This window comes from Abramis brama, assembly GCF_963993115.1.
Source record: "Abramis brama genome assembly, chromosome: 13".
Lineage (NCBI taxonomy): Eukaryota > Metazoa > Chordata > Actinopteri > Cypriniformes > Leuciscidae > Abramis > Abramis brama.
In genome coordinates, this window is record NC_139975.1 from 24,450,424 (window position 1) to 24,471,195 (window position 20,772).

Below are 20,772 nucleotides of genomic sequence, written 5' to 3' on the forward strand. Positions count from 1 at the left end.
ATAACGGGATTAGACCGAGAAGCGTGTCTCTCTCAGATTGGGCAGGGAGAGTGAGGAACAGCTGACTGCCTGATCGCGAGGCTCTTTGGCTATGCGTCTCTGAAGATGGAGACGATGAACGATTGAGTGACGTGGGTGGAAGATAAGGGAAGCCAGGTTAAGCTAGGAACACCATCGGAGGTCTGCGGGTAAACACAATGTCACCTGTCCCAAAACCTACCTAGGCTGCATTTTAAGTGTCACAAAAGGTAGCCAGCCAATTTAAAGGAATCCCAGAAATCCATGCAACAAGCAATCCAAGATGGCGTATACGAGTAAAATTATTTACTGAAAGGGACTGAAAAGTATTGATAAAAGATAGTTCATTATAGTTCTAATGTAATATTTTCACAGTATTTGTGTGTGCTTTGTATTTCTTATGCTTAGAGTAACACATTAGATACATCCCAATTCACATTCTAGCGCACAACTTTTTGCCGTTTTATAGCATAAATAGAGAATTGTGTCATCATTGAAAAGATGATGCATTAATTAACTGAAAAAATGAAGTGTGGAATGTTCATAACTACATGGTTGAGTACATAGTGCATACGTACACTAGTATAATACGTCATTTGGGACACAAAGGGTTGGAATGTTGGACATTTTATGCACTCAACAGCTGCAGGTTTAATTATGTAGAGGTTGGGGTGGAGCTATCATACTCTGATGTTGAATGACAAAATAATCGTATCAAATTCATACTATAGAGAGTTGAGTACGTAGTGCATAGTGTATAGTGCATCATTTGGGACTATTTTTAAGCTTAGCAACATGCTAATGTCAAACTCTATAGGGGTGATAAAATTGACCATTGTTCAGTGAATTTCCGCAGGCGAAATTCAGTAATTTCAATAGGAACCCATGCGATCTGGAATTTTGCGTGAGGGCGAAAGTTTTCCCCACGCAGATTTTGCAGTGGGTTCAAGCTGGTCAAGCAAATTTCGCCATGCTGACCAACAGAAAGTTTGCTTTGAAAGTGACTTCTCTGTTAGCTATTCTTCATACATCACTCTACTAACAACAGATTATTTTGCTTGCAAAAATGTTACGCACCTTATTGGAATCAAATAAATCAAGTTTCTTTTCGAGCGTTGAGCGTTTTCTCTGTGGCGTTGAGAATTGCTGCATATGTAAAGCATTTCAATTAATCACTTTACATTGTGGTTAAGGTGGCGCCTTTGGAGCCCTTCACATTCTTGTGTCATTTTTTTTTAATCAGTTGTCTATTTACACATTTAGCAGCGTAAGCTTAATATTTTCAACATGCTATGTGACACTAAGGGTAGTTCGTCTTTGAAAAATGTGTCTTGAGACCCCTGAAGCTTGCAGAATGGCCACTCTGCTGCGCTAGACTGAGCACAATGGAATGGCAATTCACACGGGACATAAGTACGCATCCTTTATGAAGGTAGCTGCCATGTTATAGATTCTGTGTTTTGTCTGGAAACATGTTTGGTGTGAATTAGAGGAGAAAGAACTAAAGAGACAGAGAACAAGAGCGAGAGAGATATAGAGACACAGACAGAGAGAGAGAGGGAGAAAAGCAAGCAGTTTTTATCGATTCGTCTCATCAAGCTGCTGCCCTCAGAAACAGTCCGGTTCACCTCCTGCAACATGGCAGGCAGATCTATCGACCTGTGCTGCCCAGGGGTGCTGACAGCAAAGAGAGCAGCACCCGTTTGCACACTGCACTATAGCTATTGTCAGGACACTTGCCCGTTACCAATGATTAACTCTGGGGGAAAATAAAAGCAAACATGTTGGTTTGCAATGAAGAAAATTGGCTATAATTCACACAGAGGTTAGCATGAGCCACTCCCCCTTTTCACGGCGGTTGCTCGTCTTACTGGCAGGAATGAAATATTTGTTTTCATAAACGAGGAGGGTGTTGAATTACCTCCTTCATTAACCGTGTGGATCTCCTGCCCTTTTCTATCTTGTGACATCCTTTCAAATATCTGACAACCCACTGACAGTGATTGTTATCATCGTTTTCTAATAACTAAGGTCGCAGATGAGAAGACGTGCGAATCAAACCTGGTAAATGCATGATTTCATTTGCATATATTTGCATACTAATGTGGGTCTCTGTTACACAGGAGAATCTCTAATATTTATGTTAAAATTTCATGAGTTAAGTGCCACATATGAGGGGCAAATAAGGGCCTTTAAATTTACTGTAAAGAGGGTGCACGTGTGAGCTAAGTAGTCTCAAGATGCCAAAAAAGACACTGGAATCCCAATTTTTATGCTATCCCATGATTCTGTCCTGAGCAGCTATGGTACAAGATCTCTAATAGCAGGGTTTTTTTAGACAAGCAGGACCTAAAATGAGCTGGAGGTGCAGCTGGTAGACACATGCTCTGCTCAACACCACCACATTTAGGAAACTAGAGGGGGTAATGGGAGTAGTAATACAAAACTTGATTCGGCTGCCTACCGACAGATTTGATTTGATTTGCTCACGTGAGCAAGTGAAATCATCAAAGTAACATGCTGGAGCTGGAACGGTGGACTAGTGGTTTAAAAACATGGTTCAACACATTGAGCCGTAGTGCTTATGAGGGTGGCGCAATGTTTAAATCCAGCTTGCAATATTCCTTCTTTCTGTTCCCCTTTCCTTTGTCCCATCTCTCAAAGGCCAAAAGAGACATCTACTTTGATCAGTGTCCCACCTTAAACTTTTCCCTAGTCTGACATTTAACTCACCCTGATAGCTAAGGTTGGGGATTGAAAATGTAGAAAAGAATCATACACGAATCTCAAACTCAGAATGTCTTAATCAATCAGAGAAGCTACTGAATTAATCTAACTTATTCCAAGTCAATCCATTTTTTCCATTTTAGAAATAAATATAAAAATGAAATAAATACAATAATAAATAAATAAAAACAAACATCATAAACTGACATAAAAAAGCCATAAGAAACTGTTAACTGAATAATTCAATTTCCTTACAATTCCCAGTCCTGGTTTTGTTGGGGAAAAAAGGCCACATACAGTAATTGATATTTATGTCTAAAAAAAATTCTGATACAAAAAGATTCTAAAACGCTTTGAGGTCTCACAGGGAAGGGAAATTATATGAGCTTCATTAGTTCCTGAGACAATGTTTATAGAAAAAAGCTGGATGAAAGTGCCAGTTACACAGTCTGAATCCAGATATATGTCAAGGATCATTAAACAGCCAGAGCCTTCCATGAAGCTGGAGTCCTTATTTCCCCACTTCATATATTCTATGAAAATTAGCTGGTTATTCTATCTGCAAATGTGTCAGCACTGTGTGACCCAGGAAAAGGTTCCACAAAAAATTGACAAATCACCAGTGGATTCAATCTGTATGCAGTGGGTGCTCAGAACCCTCTTTAAGAGAATGAGGAAGTACTGTTTATACTGCCTTGGGAAAAATTCCCATCTTTTGCTTACAGACTGTCAATCTGGAACAGTGCATACCTGAATCATCCGAATCTTTGCTATCCGGGGCGTCTTCCATGTCATCATCTGACATCTCCATTTCCTCCTCCCTCCGAATTCCCATCAGCTCTTCATTGTGGATGTTTCTGATCTCCTGTGAACGAGAGGAACTGAGTCTTTAATCCCAGTCGCTGCTGGATGATCTCTCACACTTTGATTAACACACGAAATTCATGAGCCAGAAATGTAATAAACCATTTGATCAGATTGTAAAAAAGAGATCATACTCGTAAACTGCAATAAAAGCAGGTGGCGCTGCACCAGCGTTATCGATGCAGAGAGACACCTGATGTTGGCTCTGTATGCAGTTAAAAAGGGACTCTTAATGTGTTATAATGGCTGCCAGTGGAGCTTCAACGTGGCAGAAAGGGATTGCACAGTCACCACAGATCGGCAGGGCCAAGCAGGGGCAGATGAAGCAGATGTCTGGTTATGTTGGCTCTCCTGATGGGGGAGCTCTCCGGCTAATGAGCCATGTGCACGGCAAAGAAATAGGGCTGTGCAAAGACACAACATGACCGCCACAGGGAGAGAGACTCACTGCCTGACTACAAACAAAAGGCCCAGCATAAACATTGCCATCTGTCTAGCACAGCAACACATGATCTCGCTGAGAATTACAGAGGTCGAGCAGGTAGCGCAAAAGCAAACAGGCCCATCTGCCAAATCAAGAGAGGGATAGATGACATTGTGCTACCACAAGAAGACAACTATCTTTTCAGATTTAGACTTTTCCCCAATCTGTAACATAGGAAGTCTTGCTGCCCGCAGTATGAATGGGCTGTGATTGAACTCTCCGCAACTGCTTGGAATAACAATCAGCCTAAAGTGAGGAGAACCCTCTGTACTGACTGGACATTTCTGTTTTAAAACCAACACTTACCGAAGCTTTGTATACGCATGCAAGAAACGGCCGGGAAAACTTGCAGGGGAGCTCAAGAAAATGAGGATGAAATTCTGCTAAGCCTGAATGTACCTCTGGGTCAACAACTCATCCGAAACCACCATCTTACCATTGCATTTACAAGAGAAGCCCAGTGAGGGTCCAAACAGCTCCAAGGGGGAGAGAAGCAGAGTAAACATAGTTTAATGGTGTGTCATCTATTACCTATCACTTACTGTCACCTGCTCCAGATATACCTAACCACATTCCGGACTCAAGAAACCTCTTCCTACAGCGAAGAATGCTTAAATGCCACTAATGGGCTCGGATAGAACATAAACATTTCGATTATGAGGTTCAAAGGCTTGTGAAAGTGTGGCATATCCCTGAAGCCCTATATTGTCATACTAGAGGGATTCCAACAGTTTTTGACGTCGGCTCTTCTCAATACATAATGTAAAAGGTAAGAGAGGCCTGGTAACTCCCTTTTTTTCTCAAATGAGGCCCGCAATGACAACATCGAGAGCTTCCTGTCACAGCCACGGTGAAGCTGCAAGCACAATGCCAGCCCGGGAGCGAGAAGAGGCTCATATCTGAGGACAAACATATCAAACTTAAGTAATAAGAGAAAAGGTATAATAAGGAAGGATTGGGGGATGAAAACTGGAGGTGAGGACTACATTAGTCATACTTATGGTTGTTGCAAAACCTTTTTTTGTCGTCTGATGGTAGAAATGAAAGAGGTGAAATGAGAGGAACTCAATAAAAGAGAGAGCTCAATAAGAACGCAATTACTGCAGCATTAATGAGCTCTTTTCACAGATGAAGAACAGAGTAGGTTCTAAAATAACGCTATATGTAACTATCATTTGGAGACAAATCAAATAAAATGTAATTTAACATTTTAAACTATGCAGTCAATCAAGGACTCAGAGTTCATGAAGTTCATGAAAGAACTAACTGGCAGTAATAGCAAATTGTCTTAATGGACTTCACAATGGGCTGGAAATGAATGGACATGTGCAATATTTCTGAAGGAAAAATCCAGTTCTGATCATTTTTTGCTCATCTGAACATGGGAAAAAGAAATTAAGATATATATCAGAAATGAATGAAATCAAATGGATTATAACTTATTTTTTTTTTGAAATTTTGCAACATAGTGCATATTTTAAACACCTACCTTGAACCTTGAGGAGACACTTTTGGCATTTACAGTACCTGCATCTTAAAGCTGTCCCAATGTCTTCAAGTAAACATAAAACAACACTTGAAACCCCTCCATAGTAAAACTATGGGTAGATTACTACCCTCCTCCAACACACACTTTAAGGAGGCTGAAGGTCAAATTTACCCACTAGAGCACCTTTATGCATCTTGCTTTTTTTTATTTTATTATCATTTGGCATTTACTATTATAAAGGCAAACATTTTCTTTTTCTTTTAAGGCACAAAAAAAAAGACAATTCTGATTTCATTTTGACTTTATAGTCATGATAATTAATTACTGTAAGTTTCTTGGAATTTGTTTTTAAGACACATGGACAGTCCAGTCCTCGGTTGATTTCACACTCATTATTTGCTGAGCAGTTCTCAGCTATATTAGATGTAAACAATACCAGCCCTCTGATCCATGTAAAATGGTGTTTTAATGCTGCTTGGTGCTAATTAGATTGGGTCTTTGTGCACTAATAATGAGAGAGATGTCTTAAAACTTACCTAATGACCACAGAAAACAGAGGAAAGAGACAGAATAAACACCTCAAAAGCAACACATGTGGATTATAACTCATTAATTAGCTTATCTGTCTCAAGCTTCTAGTGATCGAGAATAAATATTTTTCTTTTGTATTGAGCTTTGGGGGTTTTAGAGCGCCAATGATTCAAGATACTGGTATTTCTATTGCTTCTATCAGGAAAGATTTAAATGTTACCTGCCGGTTGTGAACCGCTGAACTCTCAGGCAGACTTGGGTCGAATTTTACTAACAGTGAGAGCTGAGCAGTTAAGACTATCCTACCATTAAACATTCAACTCAAAATAAAACATGTGGACTTCATAATAGTTCAAGTACACATGGGGAGCTTGCAGGGAAGGGGAAATGGACAGGGGGAATGGGAAAAACTAATATCTGAAAGAAACATTCTGCATAATTAATTGTGAAGATGTGAAGCATGAACACATTCACTTAGAGAAATGAAAACACCAACCTCTGCTTGCTTTCGCCACATGTCCAGGTTCTTGCGTTGGGCTTTGGAGAAATGGTCCCATGCCTTTTGTTTGGTAGCAGCGTGGAATACAGACACAATCTGCTCAACTGTGGCAGGGGATGCAGGGGCCAGTATGGGCGTCCAAAGAAAGAAAGAGAGAGAGGGGCGATTGGGAAGGTGCAGAGGAGTGAAAAAATATGTGTCAGGTTGGAAGGAAGTGATGTTCTTTTCCCCTACCCCCCTCTATAAGGCACAAACACTGAGCTGGGGTGGACTGGTGTAGCTACAGGGATGAGATCTGAATGAGATCAAATTTCTGAAAAATCATGTTAAAGGGTTAGTTAACCCAAAATTTTTAATTCTGTCATCATTTACTCACCCTCATGCCATTCTAAACCTGTATGACTTTTTTTCTTCTTCTGTGGAACTCAAAATATATCTCGAAGAACGCTGGGGTCAAACAACATTGGACCCCATTGACTTGCATTGTACAGAATGAAACACTGAGACTTTTCAAAAGATCTTCTTATGTTTTCCACAGAAAAAAAAGTCATAGTTTTTAAACGCCATGAGGGTGAGAAAATGACAGAATTTTCATTTTTAGGTGAACTATTCCTTTAACTGCTGTGGCAACTATGAACTTCTGTTGAATGTAGTACAACAGCAGCTGGAACATTCTGCCTAACATCTCCTTTTGTGGTCTATTGGAGAAAGAAAATCTATAGGTATTGAATGACATGAGAGTGAATAAATAATGACAGAATTTTAGACTCTCTTGGGAAGATGAAACAGTTGAAATCCTTCGCTTTACCTGAGAACAACTGTTTCATCTCATGTTTCTTCTTTCTCAATTACCACAACACACCTCTCACCTTCATCGACTCTAATGGTCGGATAGTCAAAGGATCTCCTGTATTTTAAGAGTATATCAACTGATAATGAGATGAATGTTTCATCTACGACAGGCTGGACTCATTACTTCAGTGTGTGTAGATTAGAGAGGACGTCTCACTTATGTAAACTCATTAAAGAAAACCTTCCAGAAATAGTCATCTGTTCAGAATTAAGAGACAAGGCAGTCAATCAACTATTTTGTGGGGTGTGAGTGCTTTGGATGTTAGATACATGGCAGTAATTTCCTGTGAGAATGTAGAACAGGAGGAAGACGCAGGACGGAAGGGGAACAGCTGCTGAGAAGCACAGCTGCTAATAGTATGCGCTGCTCTGACACCTCTGACATAAACTCCGTTCCAAAATCTAGCAAGCTGCCAACCTAGGTGGCGTTTCAAGATAACATAGGTGTGCTAGTGACATGAAGGTTGAACCAAAAAGAAACACTGAAACACATTCTTGTGGCCTAAATCTAAGGCAGCATCACACGTATCCTTTGTAGAGGAAAACAAATCATCCAAGATGGTGAATGACAAGAAAAAAATATTGATTATAAACATATATTCTCGTTACTCTCGTAGAATGATTTCTGAAGGATCATGTGACTGAAGAGTGGAGTAATGATGCTAACAATTCTGCTTTGCATCACAGGAATAACTTACAAATTCAAATAGAAAACAGATTTTCTAAATTATAAAAATATTTCACAATATTACTGTTTTTACTGTATTTTTGATCCAAGAAATGCAGTCTTGTTGAGCATAAAAAAAAAAAAAAAAAACTTAAATACAGTGCTATGCATAAGTTTAGACACCCATGCTAAAGTTGACTAAAAAGAGGAATAAAAAAATCATCTTTTGGAAATTGAACTTAATGCCTTAATTAAAAAAAATAGGAAAAATCCAACCTTTAAGGACACCAATTTTCTTTGAGAATGAATAATGTATCAATCTCTAGGTATGGTGAAGGCTATGTGATGATGTGGGGCTATTTTAATTCCAAAGGCCAAGGGAACTTTATCAGGATGCATAGTATCCTGGATCCATGAAGTAACTGCCCTTTAAAAATAAAAATCTGCCTGCCTCTATGGGACTTTAACATAGGGGTGTCCAGACTTATGCACCCTGTATTTTAAGGAAGAACATTTATTTATTTACGATTCATTATTCATTTACAAAGAAAATTGGTGTCCTTAAAGGTTGGATTTTTCCTAATTTTTTTAATTAAGGCATTAAGTTCAATTTCCAAAAGATGATTTTTTTATTCCTCTTTTTAGTCAACTTTAGCATGGGTGTCTAAACTTATGCATAGCACTGTATTCCAAACTTTAGAACGGTTTTTCTAACGTTTTTTTTTTTGCTAATTATAATAGTTTTGGAACCAACTGACAAAAGTTATCAAAATTGGAATCAAAAGTTTCTGTTACACATGAAATGTCCCAAATCATTCACTTAAGAGATTCCGTTTTAGTTATATTGCATAAAGTTCTTTCATTTTGTTGCATCGCAACAGTTACCATCCCTCACGTCACTGGAAATCACCAACTCTCATTGACTGAACACATGACTTCAGGCTGGTTTATCGCTGTTTAACACCACCAGTGTGAGAGGCCCTTTAGAAGGAAATAGCATGTCATCTCACTAGGTTTTGTGCGCTAGTTTTCACCAACACTATTACTTTAAAATCAGTCCTGGTGTGCCTGTTATTTTTAGAGAAATCTAATAAGTCTTTAAACAAGCCATTCTCATGACTAGATCATTTGGGACTATCATATCATATTTCAAAGAGTTGCTATTTGTGCCATGCATCACAGATCCCCAAAATTGTCTGTGTTTTAACACCAAAATGTCCTAGTGTCTGGGAAATTACATCAAAACATCCATCAGCCTAAGTGATGTAACAGTAGGACTGAGAGACAGAAACATATGGTGCCAACAGCTTGATGGATGCATGACATCATTACTGATGGTATAACGTGCCTATGCAGATTCACTCAGATATCCCATCTCTCTCTCTCTCTCTCTCTCTCTCTCTCTCTCTCTCTGAGGTTAATAAACCTTGGGGAGTCAGGAAGACTGCCAAACACATCTGTCTGCGGCATAGCCATGCTCAAGAGAGAGAGAGAGAGGCTGGATCGATAGTGACTTCAGCATCCTTTAATTTGATGGAAGAGATCGATGGCAAAGCCAGGACGGAGAGCATGTGCCCGAGTGCATGTACGTGCGCAGAACGCTTTTAGTCTGATGTGCGGCCACGACACTGCTTAACGCAAGAGGCAACAAATCCATGACAGTCCTTTTTTCATGTTCACTATTCACATAAACATAATGATAATTGTGTAGTAATAGTTAAACTTATACCAGATTTAGGCCAAAACACACTTACACTCTATTTAAATACTTAAATGCAAACGCCTCCAATTGTGCAAGCTCAATTTTATGCATCATTTCAAAATGTGTCAGAATGTATTCATAAGGTCATAATGCAACGCAATTATGTGTTGCTTCTTAGCACTGCTGCAAGGCCAGATATTACAACACTGAAAAAAATGGTGTCGAATTTCATTTGCTAGTAAATTTCACAATTGAATTAAACATTTTTTTTTTTTTTTTTTAGCAGAAATAATGAAATGGTATTTTCTTGTAAAATGTACTCCACTAATGGCAGAGCAACCGTCTGAAAAGAATCTATCTGAACATTTTAGTTTAATGCCAGACGTTTGAAGGGAACTCTATCACCCTCTTGAGCACTGGACTATGATACTGTAAAGCAAAAAAAAAGAAAGAAATGACATTTACATTTATGCATCTGGCAGACACTTTATACAAAGTGACTTACATTGCATACAAGCTATATATTTGTACTGTGTTCATGCTTTCCCTGGGAATAAAAGCAATGACCTCAGCGTTTTGATCGCCTTTCTCTAGTGCTTGAGCTACCATATAGTTGCAATGCATTGGCCGAGCCTTCACTTCTGCATTTGCATATTTATGTTGAATATGTTTATATTGCCTCTAATTTCCAAACAAATACTGTAGTATAAGAAGTAAAACAGAATTCCTTACCTTTCCAATATGAACTATTCAGTAAGATCTTTTTTAGTAATTAATACTTTACTGTAAAATGATCAGTTGACTTAACTTAAAAAATGAGGAAACCCGTTGCCTTGAAATTATTAAATAATAAACTTAATGCGTAATTGAAAAAAATTAAGTTATGTGAACTTGCTTTGTTTATAATTACCTTTTTAAAATCTATTAAATTTTCTTTAATTTTCTAAATGTTCAATTAAATAGTGATATTTCTCAATAGCAATAATGTATTTTTGATCAAATAAATGCAGCCTTGATGAACATGAGACTTCTTTCAAAAATATTTTAAAAACTCTTACCAAACAAACGTTTGAACGATTGTGAAAATCTTTCACTTTACGTTAAGAATGGAATATATTGAGACCATATCAGCAGATATTGGTAATTATTAAGTATGTTAATATAATAATATGTCTGAATGATTATTTCCACCTATTCAAGGTGAATTTAACTTTTTAGTTTTTAATTTAGCAGTATCTGATAGGAATAAAGAGACAGACTACAGGACAGATTTAGCGCTTTAGATATAGGACTTGTCTAAGAGTTTTTTGTGTAGTTTTTTTTTATCTTCAAAAGCGTATAAATGGTTATATGCATGTGACTAATTTTGCCTTTACTAATATTACTCTGAAATAACTTTGCTTAATTTAGAAATTAAGCAAAGTGCTTGTTTATCTATATAAAATAATATAGATTTATAGCATTGATAATATTTGTATAATAATAAATTACAGCCTGCAAAAAAGACGAGATCGTTTACAGACAAGTTAACACTAATACTACAAACCATCCTTCAGATGGGGCAAATACAGATTTAGTTTGTGACAGCACCAGTCTGCTGCCTCAGCCGGGATTCAGCCGTCTTAAGTCTTTTTCCCAGAATTCCCATGTCACCGTGTCCCACCTGCCACTGCGACAACCTGCTGCTCTCTCCTCCTGCAGGGCTGTAACCCCAGCAAGCTTTTAGCCGAATATGCCTTTCATTATTTATCTGGCTGTGAGCTCTGTCTGCGTTCAGATAAGACAGATGCTCGACTGTCACAATGCTTTCTCTCCTCTGTGTGAGCGACTGTTCTGCTGCATGTGTTTGTCATCACGACAGACCAGACATTACTATAGTGCCAGATACTTATTGCAGTTTGTTGAGAGAATTGTATCAAAAGTTGCTGTCTGCCGCTTGTAGATAAAACGCTGGACAAAGTTAAATACCCGGGGAAGCTACTAGAAGGTTCTTCGAAGGCGACATGACCTTTCTGATGAAACATCTGTAGGAAGTTTTCCTGATAGAAGATAACTTCGACAGACAGCCAGAGCAGGCTTGGTAACAGATCAGTATTGTCACTTCTTCCTCAAGCAGACGTTCAAAACCCATTAAAATAACCTGACAGGTTTCAGAAGGAAACATCTACAGTATATGGGAGAAAACAAACAAACAAAAAAAAACATTTTCTGGCAGATGAAGCATGTATCTCTGGGAAGGTAATGTTTTTGTCTCTTGAAAACAATAAACACCTTTGGATTTCAACCTGCCACTAGAGATGACACATATTCGTAAATATGTATGTCTGCTCCATCTCTATATGACATCAGGATGGGTGCAACCACAGTCTAAGGCACAATACGCTGATAGACAGATAATCAGTGATGTGGTGTTGTGTAGTGGTGAAAGTGAGGGGATATCCATGTCCTAAGAGAGAGACTTACCATGTCATTCAATATAGGTCAAGTTACTGCATTACATCACTGATAGAGGAACTGATTAAACAACTCTGTGGGACAGAGAACCATGATTGGACCATGATCGCCATGAAATCTAGTCAGCCAAGTCAGTAGAGGAGGAGTAACACTTTCTATGAAGCCTGTATACTGATGCACATCCTGAGTTAAACACGTTCCTTGGTCAGCATATTCTGTTGATCCTAGAACAACATTCCTGTCCGAGAATGTAGTCCTAACCGTATCCCTGCCTTTAAACATACTCATAACTCTTCCATAAAACCAGAGGGAAATGACAGGTGAATAACACTGATGTAGAAGCACCAAACCCTGATTGTAAGCCTCAACTTGACAACTGTAAACTTGTCCCTCGAATCTGATTGGTTGATTGGAATGTTGTTCCAGGATCAACAAAGATTTTGATCCAGAAACATGTTGCACTTGGTGAAATCAGGTTCTGCTATACTGGTGGAGTATATTTCATAATGCCTTACAATGTAACCCTAAAATTATTTGTATATTCTTGTAGATATATTAACCAACGCTTTCAAGATCATAAAGCATTAAACTCGGTTTCATGTGCATTTACTATTTAAAGGTGTAACCATGAAAACGCAAGTATTATAATGTATTACATTCTGCATCATAGGGATGTGCCTGAAGTCAAATACCTGATTTGAAGGGCTAAAATGAGGTACAATGATTTAATATTTATAAAAAAAACAACAACATTTGTTTCACTGATTACCCAACAAGCACACAGACAAAGGATATTTTTATATTTTTTTCTCCTTTTAAAGCACTTTTAATCTTTATTTTGCAGCACATTCATTCATTCAACTGAATAAATAATTGTATAAATAATGCATGCCATTTTTGCTATAACTGGAAACTATAAATGGAATAGGGTTACATCTTTTTTTTAACACACTTGTGTCTTATTTAAGACCCTGATAATACACATACACAGATACATAAACTTTTGTCATTACCACAGAAACATAAATTACTGCTTAAAAGTTAAGTTTTTTTCATGTTATTAAAATAACTCTCTTATGTTGATCAAAAATGCAATAAAACAGTAATATTGTGAAATATTATTACAATTTAAAATAACTGTTTTACTATATGAATGCATTTTAAAATGCTATTTATTGCTGTGATTCAAAGCTAAATTTTCAGCATCATTACTAGTGTCACATGTAGTGTCACATGATCCTTCAGAAATTCTAATATGCTGAGTTAATGCTCAAGAAACATTTCTGATTATTATCAATGTTAAAAACGCTTGTGTTGATTATTATTTCTGATATAGATTTCATGATTCTATGAGAAAAAGAGAGTTAAAAAGAACAGCATTTATTTGAAATAGATATCTTTTGTAACATTATAAATGCATTCACTGTCATTTTATCAATTTAATGTGTCCCGTGCTGGATAAAACTATTTAAAAAAAAAAAAAAAAAGAATCACTGAACCCAAACTTCTGAATGCATTTCATACAGAAAACGGCTTCACTGCACACTTCTAGTGCATTATAAGGAATTATTTATGTCTTTATAATGCATCATACATACAGGCTTCTCAGAAAGTGTGTTGTTGAGTGGCATGTCATCAGAAGTGTGTGCAAATCTAAAAGCTCAAGTCAATGTTATTTGAGAAATTAGTCAATGACTTAGACAAATTAGTGACCATTTGGGGTTACTTACTTTTAATCTATGAAGGGTCATCAGGTATGCTGTCCAGAGACTAAGTAGCTAAACAAAACCACAGACTCAGGGTCTTGATAATCTTCTACACATGCCCGGTACGTTACAGATGACAGGCCTGTAGCTGCGCATACTCTACCTTCTTCTGCATTCAGTGGTAGAGGCCTCAGGAGAACTTACCTTCAGTCCACACTGATCTCAGATCAAAGCATGTACACTATCAAACCGACTCATGGAAAAGCTGCAGTGTAAAATGACTGATAGCAGAGCGTAAAATTAGCTTGCCTTGGTTTTGAGGTCAAACGTTTAACAGATTTTCTTAGAGACAGAAAAAAACCCTTTGCCATTACATTCAAAAGTGTAACTTTCAAAATGAATATGTCTGAATACCTCCTGCTTGTATAGTAAATACACAGTACACCGGTAATATGTAATTCAACGTTCATCAACAGATGCATATGCATGACATTAAATATTTTCTTTTGAAAATGAATCGTTTTCAAGGCAAGATTTTCTGTGCCGTGACCTTTTAATAAGTCTATATTAATTTCCCCCGTCTGCATGTTAATGAAATATTAAATCTCTATAAGACTTGTTCTAAGTTCATAGTAAATGCCTGCAACCCCCATCTACTTGAATCACAGGCAGACTGAATATTGCGCCTGCTCATGCATCAAGGAAACTATATGTGTGTGAGAGTGTGTGAGTGTTAGTTCCATTTCTCTAGGCATTGGATCAATCAAGTACAAAGCACTGCAGCGTTGGGCGCACTATCAAGATGGTAGGAAGTGAAGTGTAATCATGCAGTAGCTGACAGCACCCATTTACTGAATGCTTCCTTTTGTGTCTGATAGTGTATATGAAACTACGGTGACGTCACACAATAGTCAACGGCACTTTAGGGATCTTCAGAAAAGCAGCTTTTACTTGATGTGAGCAGCGCTGCAGTTCTGATGATCTGTTGAAGATTTTAGAATGTAATAACGCTATGGTTTATAAAAAAAAAAAAAAACACAGGTTCTTACTGAACGATCAACAAAACCAATTTTAACTTTATTCAGTATTTGAATTTGTTGGATATGTACTACCATTCAAAAGTTAGGGTCAAGTTTTGGGCTTTTTTTAAAAAAAGAAAAAAAAGAAAAAGAAATGAATTCTCAGGGGTTCATTAAATTGATCAAAGGTGACATTAAAGTCAATTCTAATGTCATAAAAGATTTATATTTAAAATATATGCTGTTCTTTTGTACTTTCTTTTCATCAAAGAGTATCATGGTTTAAAAAAAATAACTTAAGCAGCACAACTGTATATAACATTTATAATAATAATAAATGTTTCTTGAGCTGCATATTAGCATGATTTCTGAAGGATCATGTGACACTGAAGACTGGAGTAATGTTGCTGAAAATTCAGCTTTGCATTAGGAATAAATTACATTTTAAAATATAAAATAAAATGGAACACATTAAGTTGTAATTCAATTTCACAATATTACTGTTTTACTGTATTTTTACTGTACAGCCTTTGTAAGTATCTTTTAAAAATGACTTAAAACATTTCAAAAATATAAAAAACCTTACTGACCCCAAACTTTCGAACGGTAGCGTATATTACGTTATTGACTACACATACTCACACATATAGTGAGACCCTTCCAAATTTGAATTGTGGCATATAAAAGTAAAAATATAAAAAGTGTGAAATGTGTTTTATCCGGCCTAAAATGAGTTTGACACCTGTGTTAGTCAATGCTCATGTATTTCCCCATGTATTTGCTTTAAAGGGTGAAATCAGTGAAATCATTTCAGGGTTTGTGCATCAGAGAAATGCAAATCTGTGGGTTAATCAGGTATTTTACAGCAGAGTCATGATGAGCTGTGATCTGTGAGCTATCACTGACTACGTTTACATGGACAGCAGTAATCAAATTATTGACCTTATTCTGAATAAGACAATATTCTGATTAAGGTCTTTACATGAGTTACGCAGTCCGACGTTCCCACCATATCAACATACAGTTAGAATTTGTTATACAGTTTTGAGTTTTAATTTTACATAAGCTTCATATGCAGTTAATAATTTGTAATGCTATACGTGCAAATAGACGAAGGCGGATACAAATTCTGAAGCCATGCTCTCTTGTTTGCCGTCAAACCACTGTCGTGTGTGTATGTGTCCTGTCGCAAAATGCTTGTAATTAACGTTTGAACATGTCTATAACGGACTAGGAATACTCCACATGTCTTAATTCGATATGTGTTTACTTTGAGTATGACTTTAGCCGGATTAAGGTATTCAGAAATTTTCAGTTTTTTAATCACAGTATAGTCTTAATCGGCTTAATATCGGAATATTTTTGCCCATGTAAACGTACTGACTTTGTAAAATCCTGTTCCTTCACTGATAATGATGGAAAAATGCCCAGAAACGCTGTCTAAATAAGCAGCTTGTTAGGTTTTGAGACAGAAGCAACATCTGTAAAGGAACACTCACATTGAACTAAAATCCCAGAAAGGGCGTTCTTGAACTTCTCTTTGGCCTCCTCCATCTCCTTCTCATGAGCGGCCTTCTCGTTCATCAGCCTACGGATGTGGCTGTTGGAGGACTGGATCATTGAGTAGAAGTTGTTGGCGTTTCTGCGGTTTACCTCCCCTCGTTCCACCCAGGTCAGCAGGACACGCACAGCCTCTGCAAAATTGCCGTCGTCTGAGTGGAGAAAGGATAAACGGTGGGGGAGAAACAGATGGTGGGAAGAGAGTTGAGTACAATGTTAGAGAGGAACACTTCTCATCTGGGACCTTCTAGTGTCAAAACTTATTAGAAGGACATGCTTATTGGGCCAAAAAAGACAGCAGATGCACACTAGCAGAGTAGAGGACATTTAGGAGAGGACAACAGAACAGGGAAAGACATCTACAGCATGCGACAAGTCTGGAAGGTCCTTGTCAATCATAACACATTATTGATATTTGATATGTTGTGCTTTCTGTACAAATAAGGCAATGTTGTTCATGAAGTCCTCAGGTGTTTATGTGCAGACGGGAGCGGAAAACAGTCAAGATGAACTACAAAGCTTTGGCTTGCAACTTTCGGCTGGGAATGAGATGAGAAACAGAGGAAACTGAGAATCATTGTAATGAATGCTACAGGGAGGCTCTTCCAGCAATCTATTATTCTTTAATGTCATTGTGTTTATTTAAAATCCGCAAATGTCTGGCGTTAACTGTGCAACAGATGAAGCAGTGTTGCAAAGATATTGCAGTTTGTACAGCGAAGATGACTGCTGTTGTAAAAAAGTAAATAAAGAAAAAAAAAAGAAAAGAAAAGATAATTATTTTGTTCTTGTTGCTGTAATCCTGCTCACAAACACATGTACAACTGAGAACTCTAGGATGCTTTGATTTATTTGTGGAAGTCCTAACTACAGATGATCAAAAAATGCTACAAAATAATTTAAACTATTAATCCATCAACAATCCTGTTAAGACAGCATCAATTTGTCATGAATATTAAATCGCTCTCCATTTACCTGCTCATTTACTTGATTTAGACTCATTGAGTCAACAATAACAGATTCAAAATAATAACTGTCAAAAATAACTGTTCAATTTTTTATATACAGCCAAATCCAGCAGATATGAGAAATGAAAATCTGGTGAGATTTTCTACAGCCAGCAGAACAAAAGGTCCACTAAACACATCATGTAATTTCATCCTGTCTTCTCTTCCTTTCATCTGTTATTTGTAACCACTGCAAAGTGAGCTTAACAGCATACACACAGCATGTAAAATATTACATGGAAAAGTAAGGGAATCTGAAGGAAACATGGCTAAATTAAACTGATTTCCATCTCAAAAACTTCTCTTTAATGCACTTTCTCTCCTTGACAGAGAATCAAGATGCAGTCACTAAACAGACGATTTCTTTTAAAATGCAAGGAACAAACTCGAAGAGACAAACAGCTTTTCGATGCATCCAGCCAACGGGCACAAGGACTGTAGCAGCCTCTTCACAAGCTTCAGGAAACGACAGAAGTGTGACAGACCACCAAATCAACAAATCACTATTACGGAAGTATAACATGTTATGTGTCCCACCTTTGAGCTTTTCACCTAGCTGGCCACATTCGTGCTCAGAGTAATGAACGATGGGGGGCGGTGAAGGGGGCCGTAGACGGTCCTCTTCTATTCTGCGGCGGTGCCTCTCTTCCCGGGCCAGCATGCGCTGTCTGCACTCCCACTCGTACAGGTCATCTCTAGCCTGAGCGAAATCTACATGCAGCCGGCCTGTGTCCTTCTTATCTGTACTTGATCCCAGCCTGATCCTATAACCTAGAGGAGAGGAGATGGAAATGGGCAATGGCAAGGAAAAAGGGAAGGGAAAGAAAGTGGAAATGGAAGGGGGAAGGAAGTAAAGCAAAAGCAAAAGCAAAGGAAAATATTTGAAAGAGGGAATCAATTGAAAAGATAAAGGAAGGGGAAAGCGAGGAAAGAAAAAGAGGAAAGAGAAAAAAATGAAAAGAAAAGTAAAAGCAAAAGAAATGGACAAGGTGGTAAAGGAAAGGGAAAGATAGAGAAAGGGAAAGAGGAAGGTAAAGGAGAGGAAATTACAGAAAAAAAGGAAGATGAAGAAAAAGGAAAGGGAGTAAAGGAATGGACAAGAAAAGACAAGAGGACCAGAAAAGGGGAAATTGAGCAAAGGAAAGGGAAAGGAAAAGAAAAGAAAGGAAAAGGGAGTAAAGGAATGAACATGTAAAGGCAGGAAAAGAAAATAAATGAAAGGAGAAAAAGAGGAAAAGTAACAGGAAAAGGATCAATGAAAAAGAAAGGAAAGGAGAAGAGAAGGAAGGAGAGATGAAAAGGAAGGGGAGCAAAGGATAGAGCAATAAAAAGATAGGAAAGGAAAAAGAAAACGGAAAGGAATGTAAGAGAAAAGGAACGGGAAATGGAGCAAATGAAAATAAAGGAAAAGAGGGAAAAGAAGGGGAAGAGGAATAAAGGAAAGCACAATAAAACAGGCAAGAAATAGAATAGTAAAGAAAGAGGAAAGGAAAGAGGAAGGGGAAGGGGAAATGGAGCAAAAAAAGGGAAAAAAGGAAAGGGAGAGAGGAATAAGGGGAAGGGGGTAAAGGAATGGACAAGAAAACAAGAGAAAAAACCACAAAATAAGATAAAAGAAAACAGGAAAAAGAAAGGGGAAGAGGAAATAAAAAGGAAATGAAGTAAAGAAAGAAAAAGACAAAAACAGCAATGAAAATAAAAGAGGCAAGAAAAGAAAAGTGAAAGAGGAATGGGAAGCAAAGGAAAAGAAAGGAAAAAGGAAGGGGAAAAGAAGGGGAATGGGAGTAAACGACAGGACAAGCAAAGAAATAGGAAGGGGAAAAAAGAAAGAAGAAAGAAGAAAGAAGAAAAGGAGAGTGCAGGGCAAGAAGTTAAATGGTATAAAAGAAAAATGCAGGAAAACGAGAACAGCAGAAAAACATTCACCCTTAACAAACCCCAAGTATGTTATGAGAAAAACAACATTACCAACACTGATTCATGAAGTGACCTGTGACAAGATGACAGCCACGCACTCCTTTTAATCATCTCTTCGAACATGTGTTTGCTGAAAGATTTGCGGCCAAACCCTTCCTATTTGTTTATTTTGCGTGAAAAAGTCCCAAATGGTGCACTCAGATGGGGCAGTCGAAACAAAAACCCTACCAGCACAGACAAGCCATGATGTATGAGAATAATCTGGTTTGTGATGGGGATGAAAAAAGAAAGTGATTTTATATTAAGGTTTATACATTTCAGCATAAACCAGAAGATTGCTTGGAAAAGCATCTTGACAAATAGCCAAGTGGTATGAAAGAGGCTCCAGTGAATTATGAATCATATGATGCTCTGAGTACAGAGAGGGTTGAAAAGTGTTTTTAAGGAGAATGTATATTCAGAGATGGCCGTGTCAACAGAAATGAGAGAAAGAGCTTCACAGTTTACTTCAGACTCTCCATCACTTTTTTACAGCCCCAAGACGCTGTTAAATATTTTACGCAATGTGTTCACGTTAGAAATGAGCACCATTATTTATGGAAAGGCCTGCAGAGCTATGTCACATAATAAATGGGGCGCCGCTCCAATCTCGTCCCTCTCCACTGAGAGAGCAACACTCAGAGAAGAATAAATAATGGAAAGGGTATTATTGGAGTGGCCGGCACTTTAAACTTGCTTTCTGGGGCTGAGATGGACATCCTAATATTTGCATAAAAAGACTGATTTAAGATGTGACTGGAGACTAGAGATAAGTGAAGCAGACCCCGGCAGGTCATGTGACCGGAGTCGAGGTTTCCGGGCCTGGCCCATGATTGATATGCAGCGTTCAAAGGCAGAAATGTATTACTAGATGTCGGCGCTTGTCTTCTCGTTGACCTCTCATTGTGAGGGACTCTCGACGGCCAGTGTTTACAGATCTTGAGTTCTCTGAGTCATCTGGGGAAGCCCCACCCCCTAATTAATTCTGCATCGATCCTTCAAGTCAAGAGGGAACTTGTGGACACATGACCCTCATTTACATGAGAGAAAAGGTTAAGTGAAATTATTGTAAATCGCACGTGTGGCACATACATTTCTAGGCATGATTTGGCATGCTGTTTTTGTATTCTTGTTTGAAACGTTGTGACATTCCTAGGGGTAGGGCTGCACCCGTTTTTCTAAAAGTAATGATTATGAATGTGTCGGGAAAAAAAATTATAGCAAGGATACATTTTTA

At 37.9% G+C, this 20,772-nt stretch overlaps 1 protein-coding gene across 8 annotated transcripts in view; it reads right to left on the reverse strand.

The window, feature by feature from the left end:
* enox2 (ecto-NOX disulfide-thiol exchanger 2) overlaps positions 1–20,772 on the reverse strand; it is a 248,246-nt gene that overhangs the window by 21,758 nt on the left and 205,716 nt on the right. For all 8 annotated transcript variants that reach the window (XM_084134128.1, XM_084134123.1, XM_084134130.1 and 5 more), the window contains 4 exons: positions 18,117–18,350; positions 16,512–16,724; positions 6,610–6,716; positions 3,496–3,610 (listed from right to left, as the gene is read on the reverse strand). In XM_084134128.1, the coding sequence (XP_083990254.1) occupies positions 3,496–3,610; positions 6,610–6,716; positions 16,512–16,724; positions 18,117–18,350 (669 nt within the window). The remainder of the gene's footprint in view (positions 1–3,495; positions 3,611–6,609; positions 6,717–16,511; positions 16,725–18,116; positions 18,351–20,772) is intronic.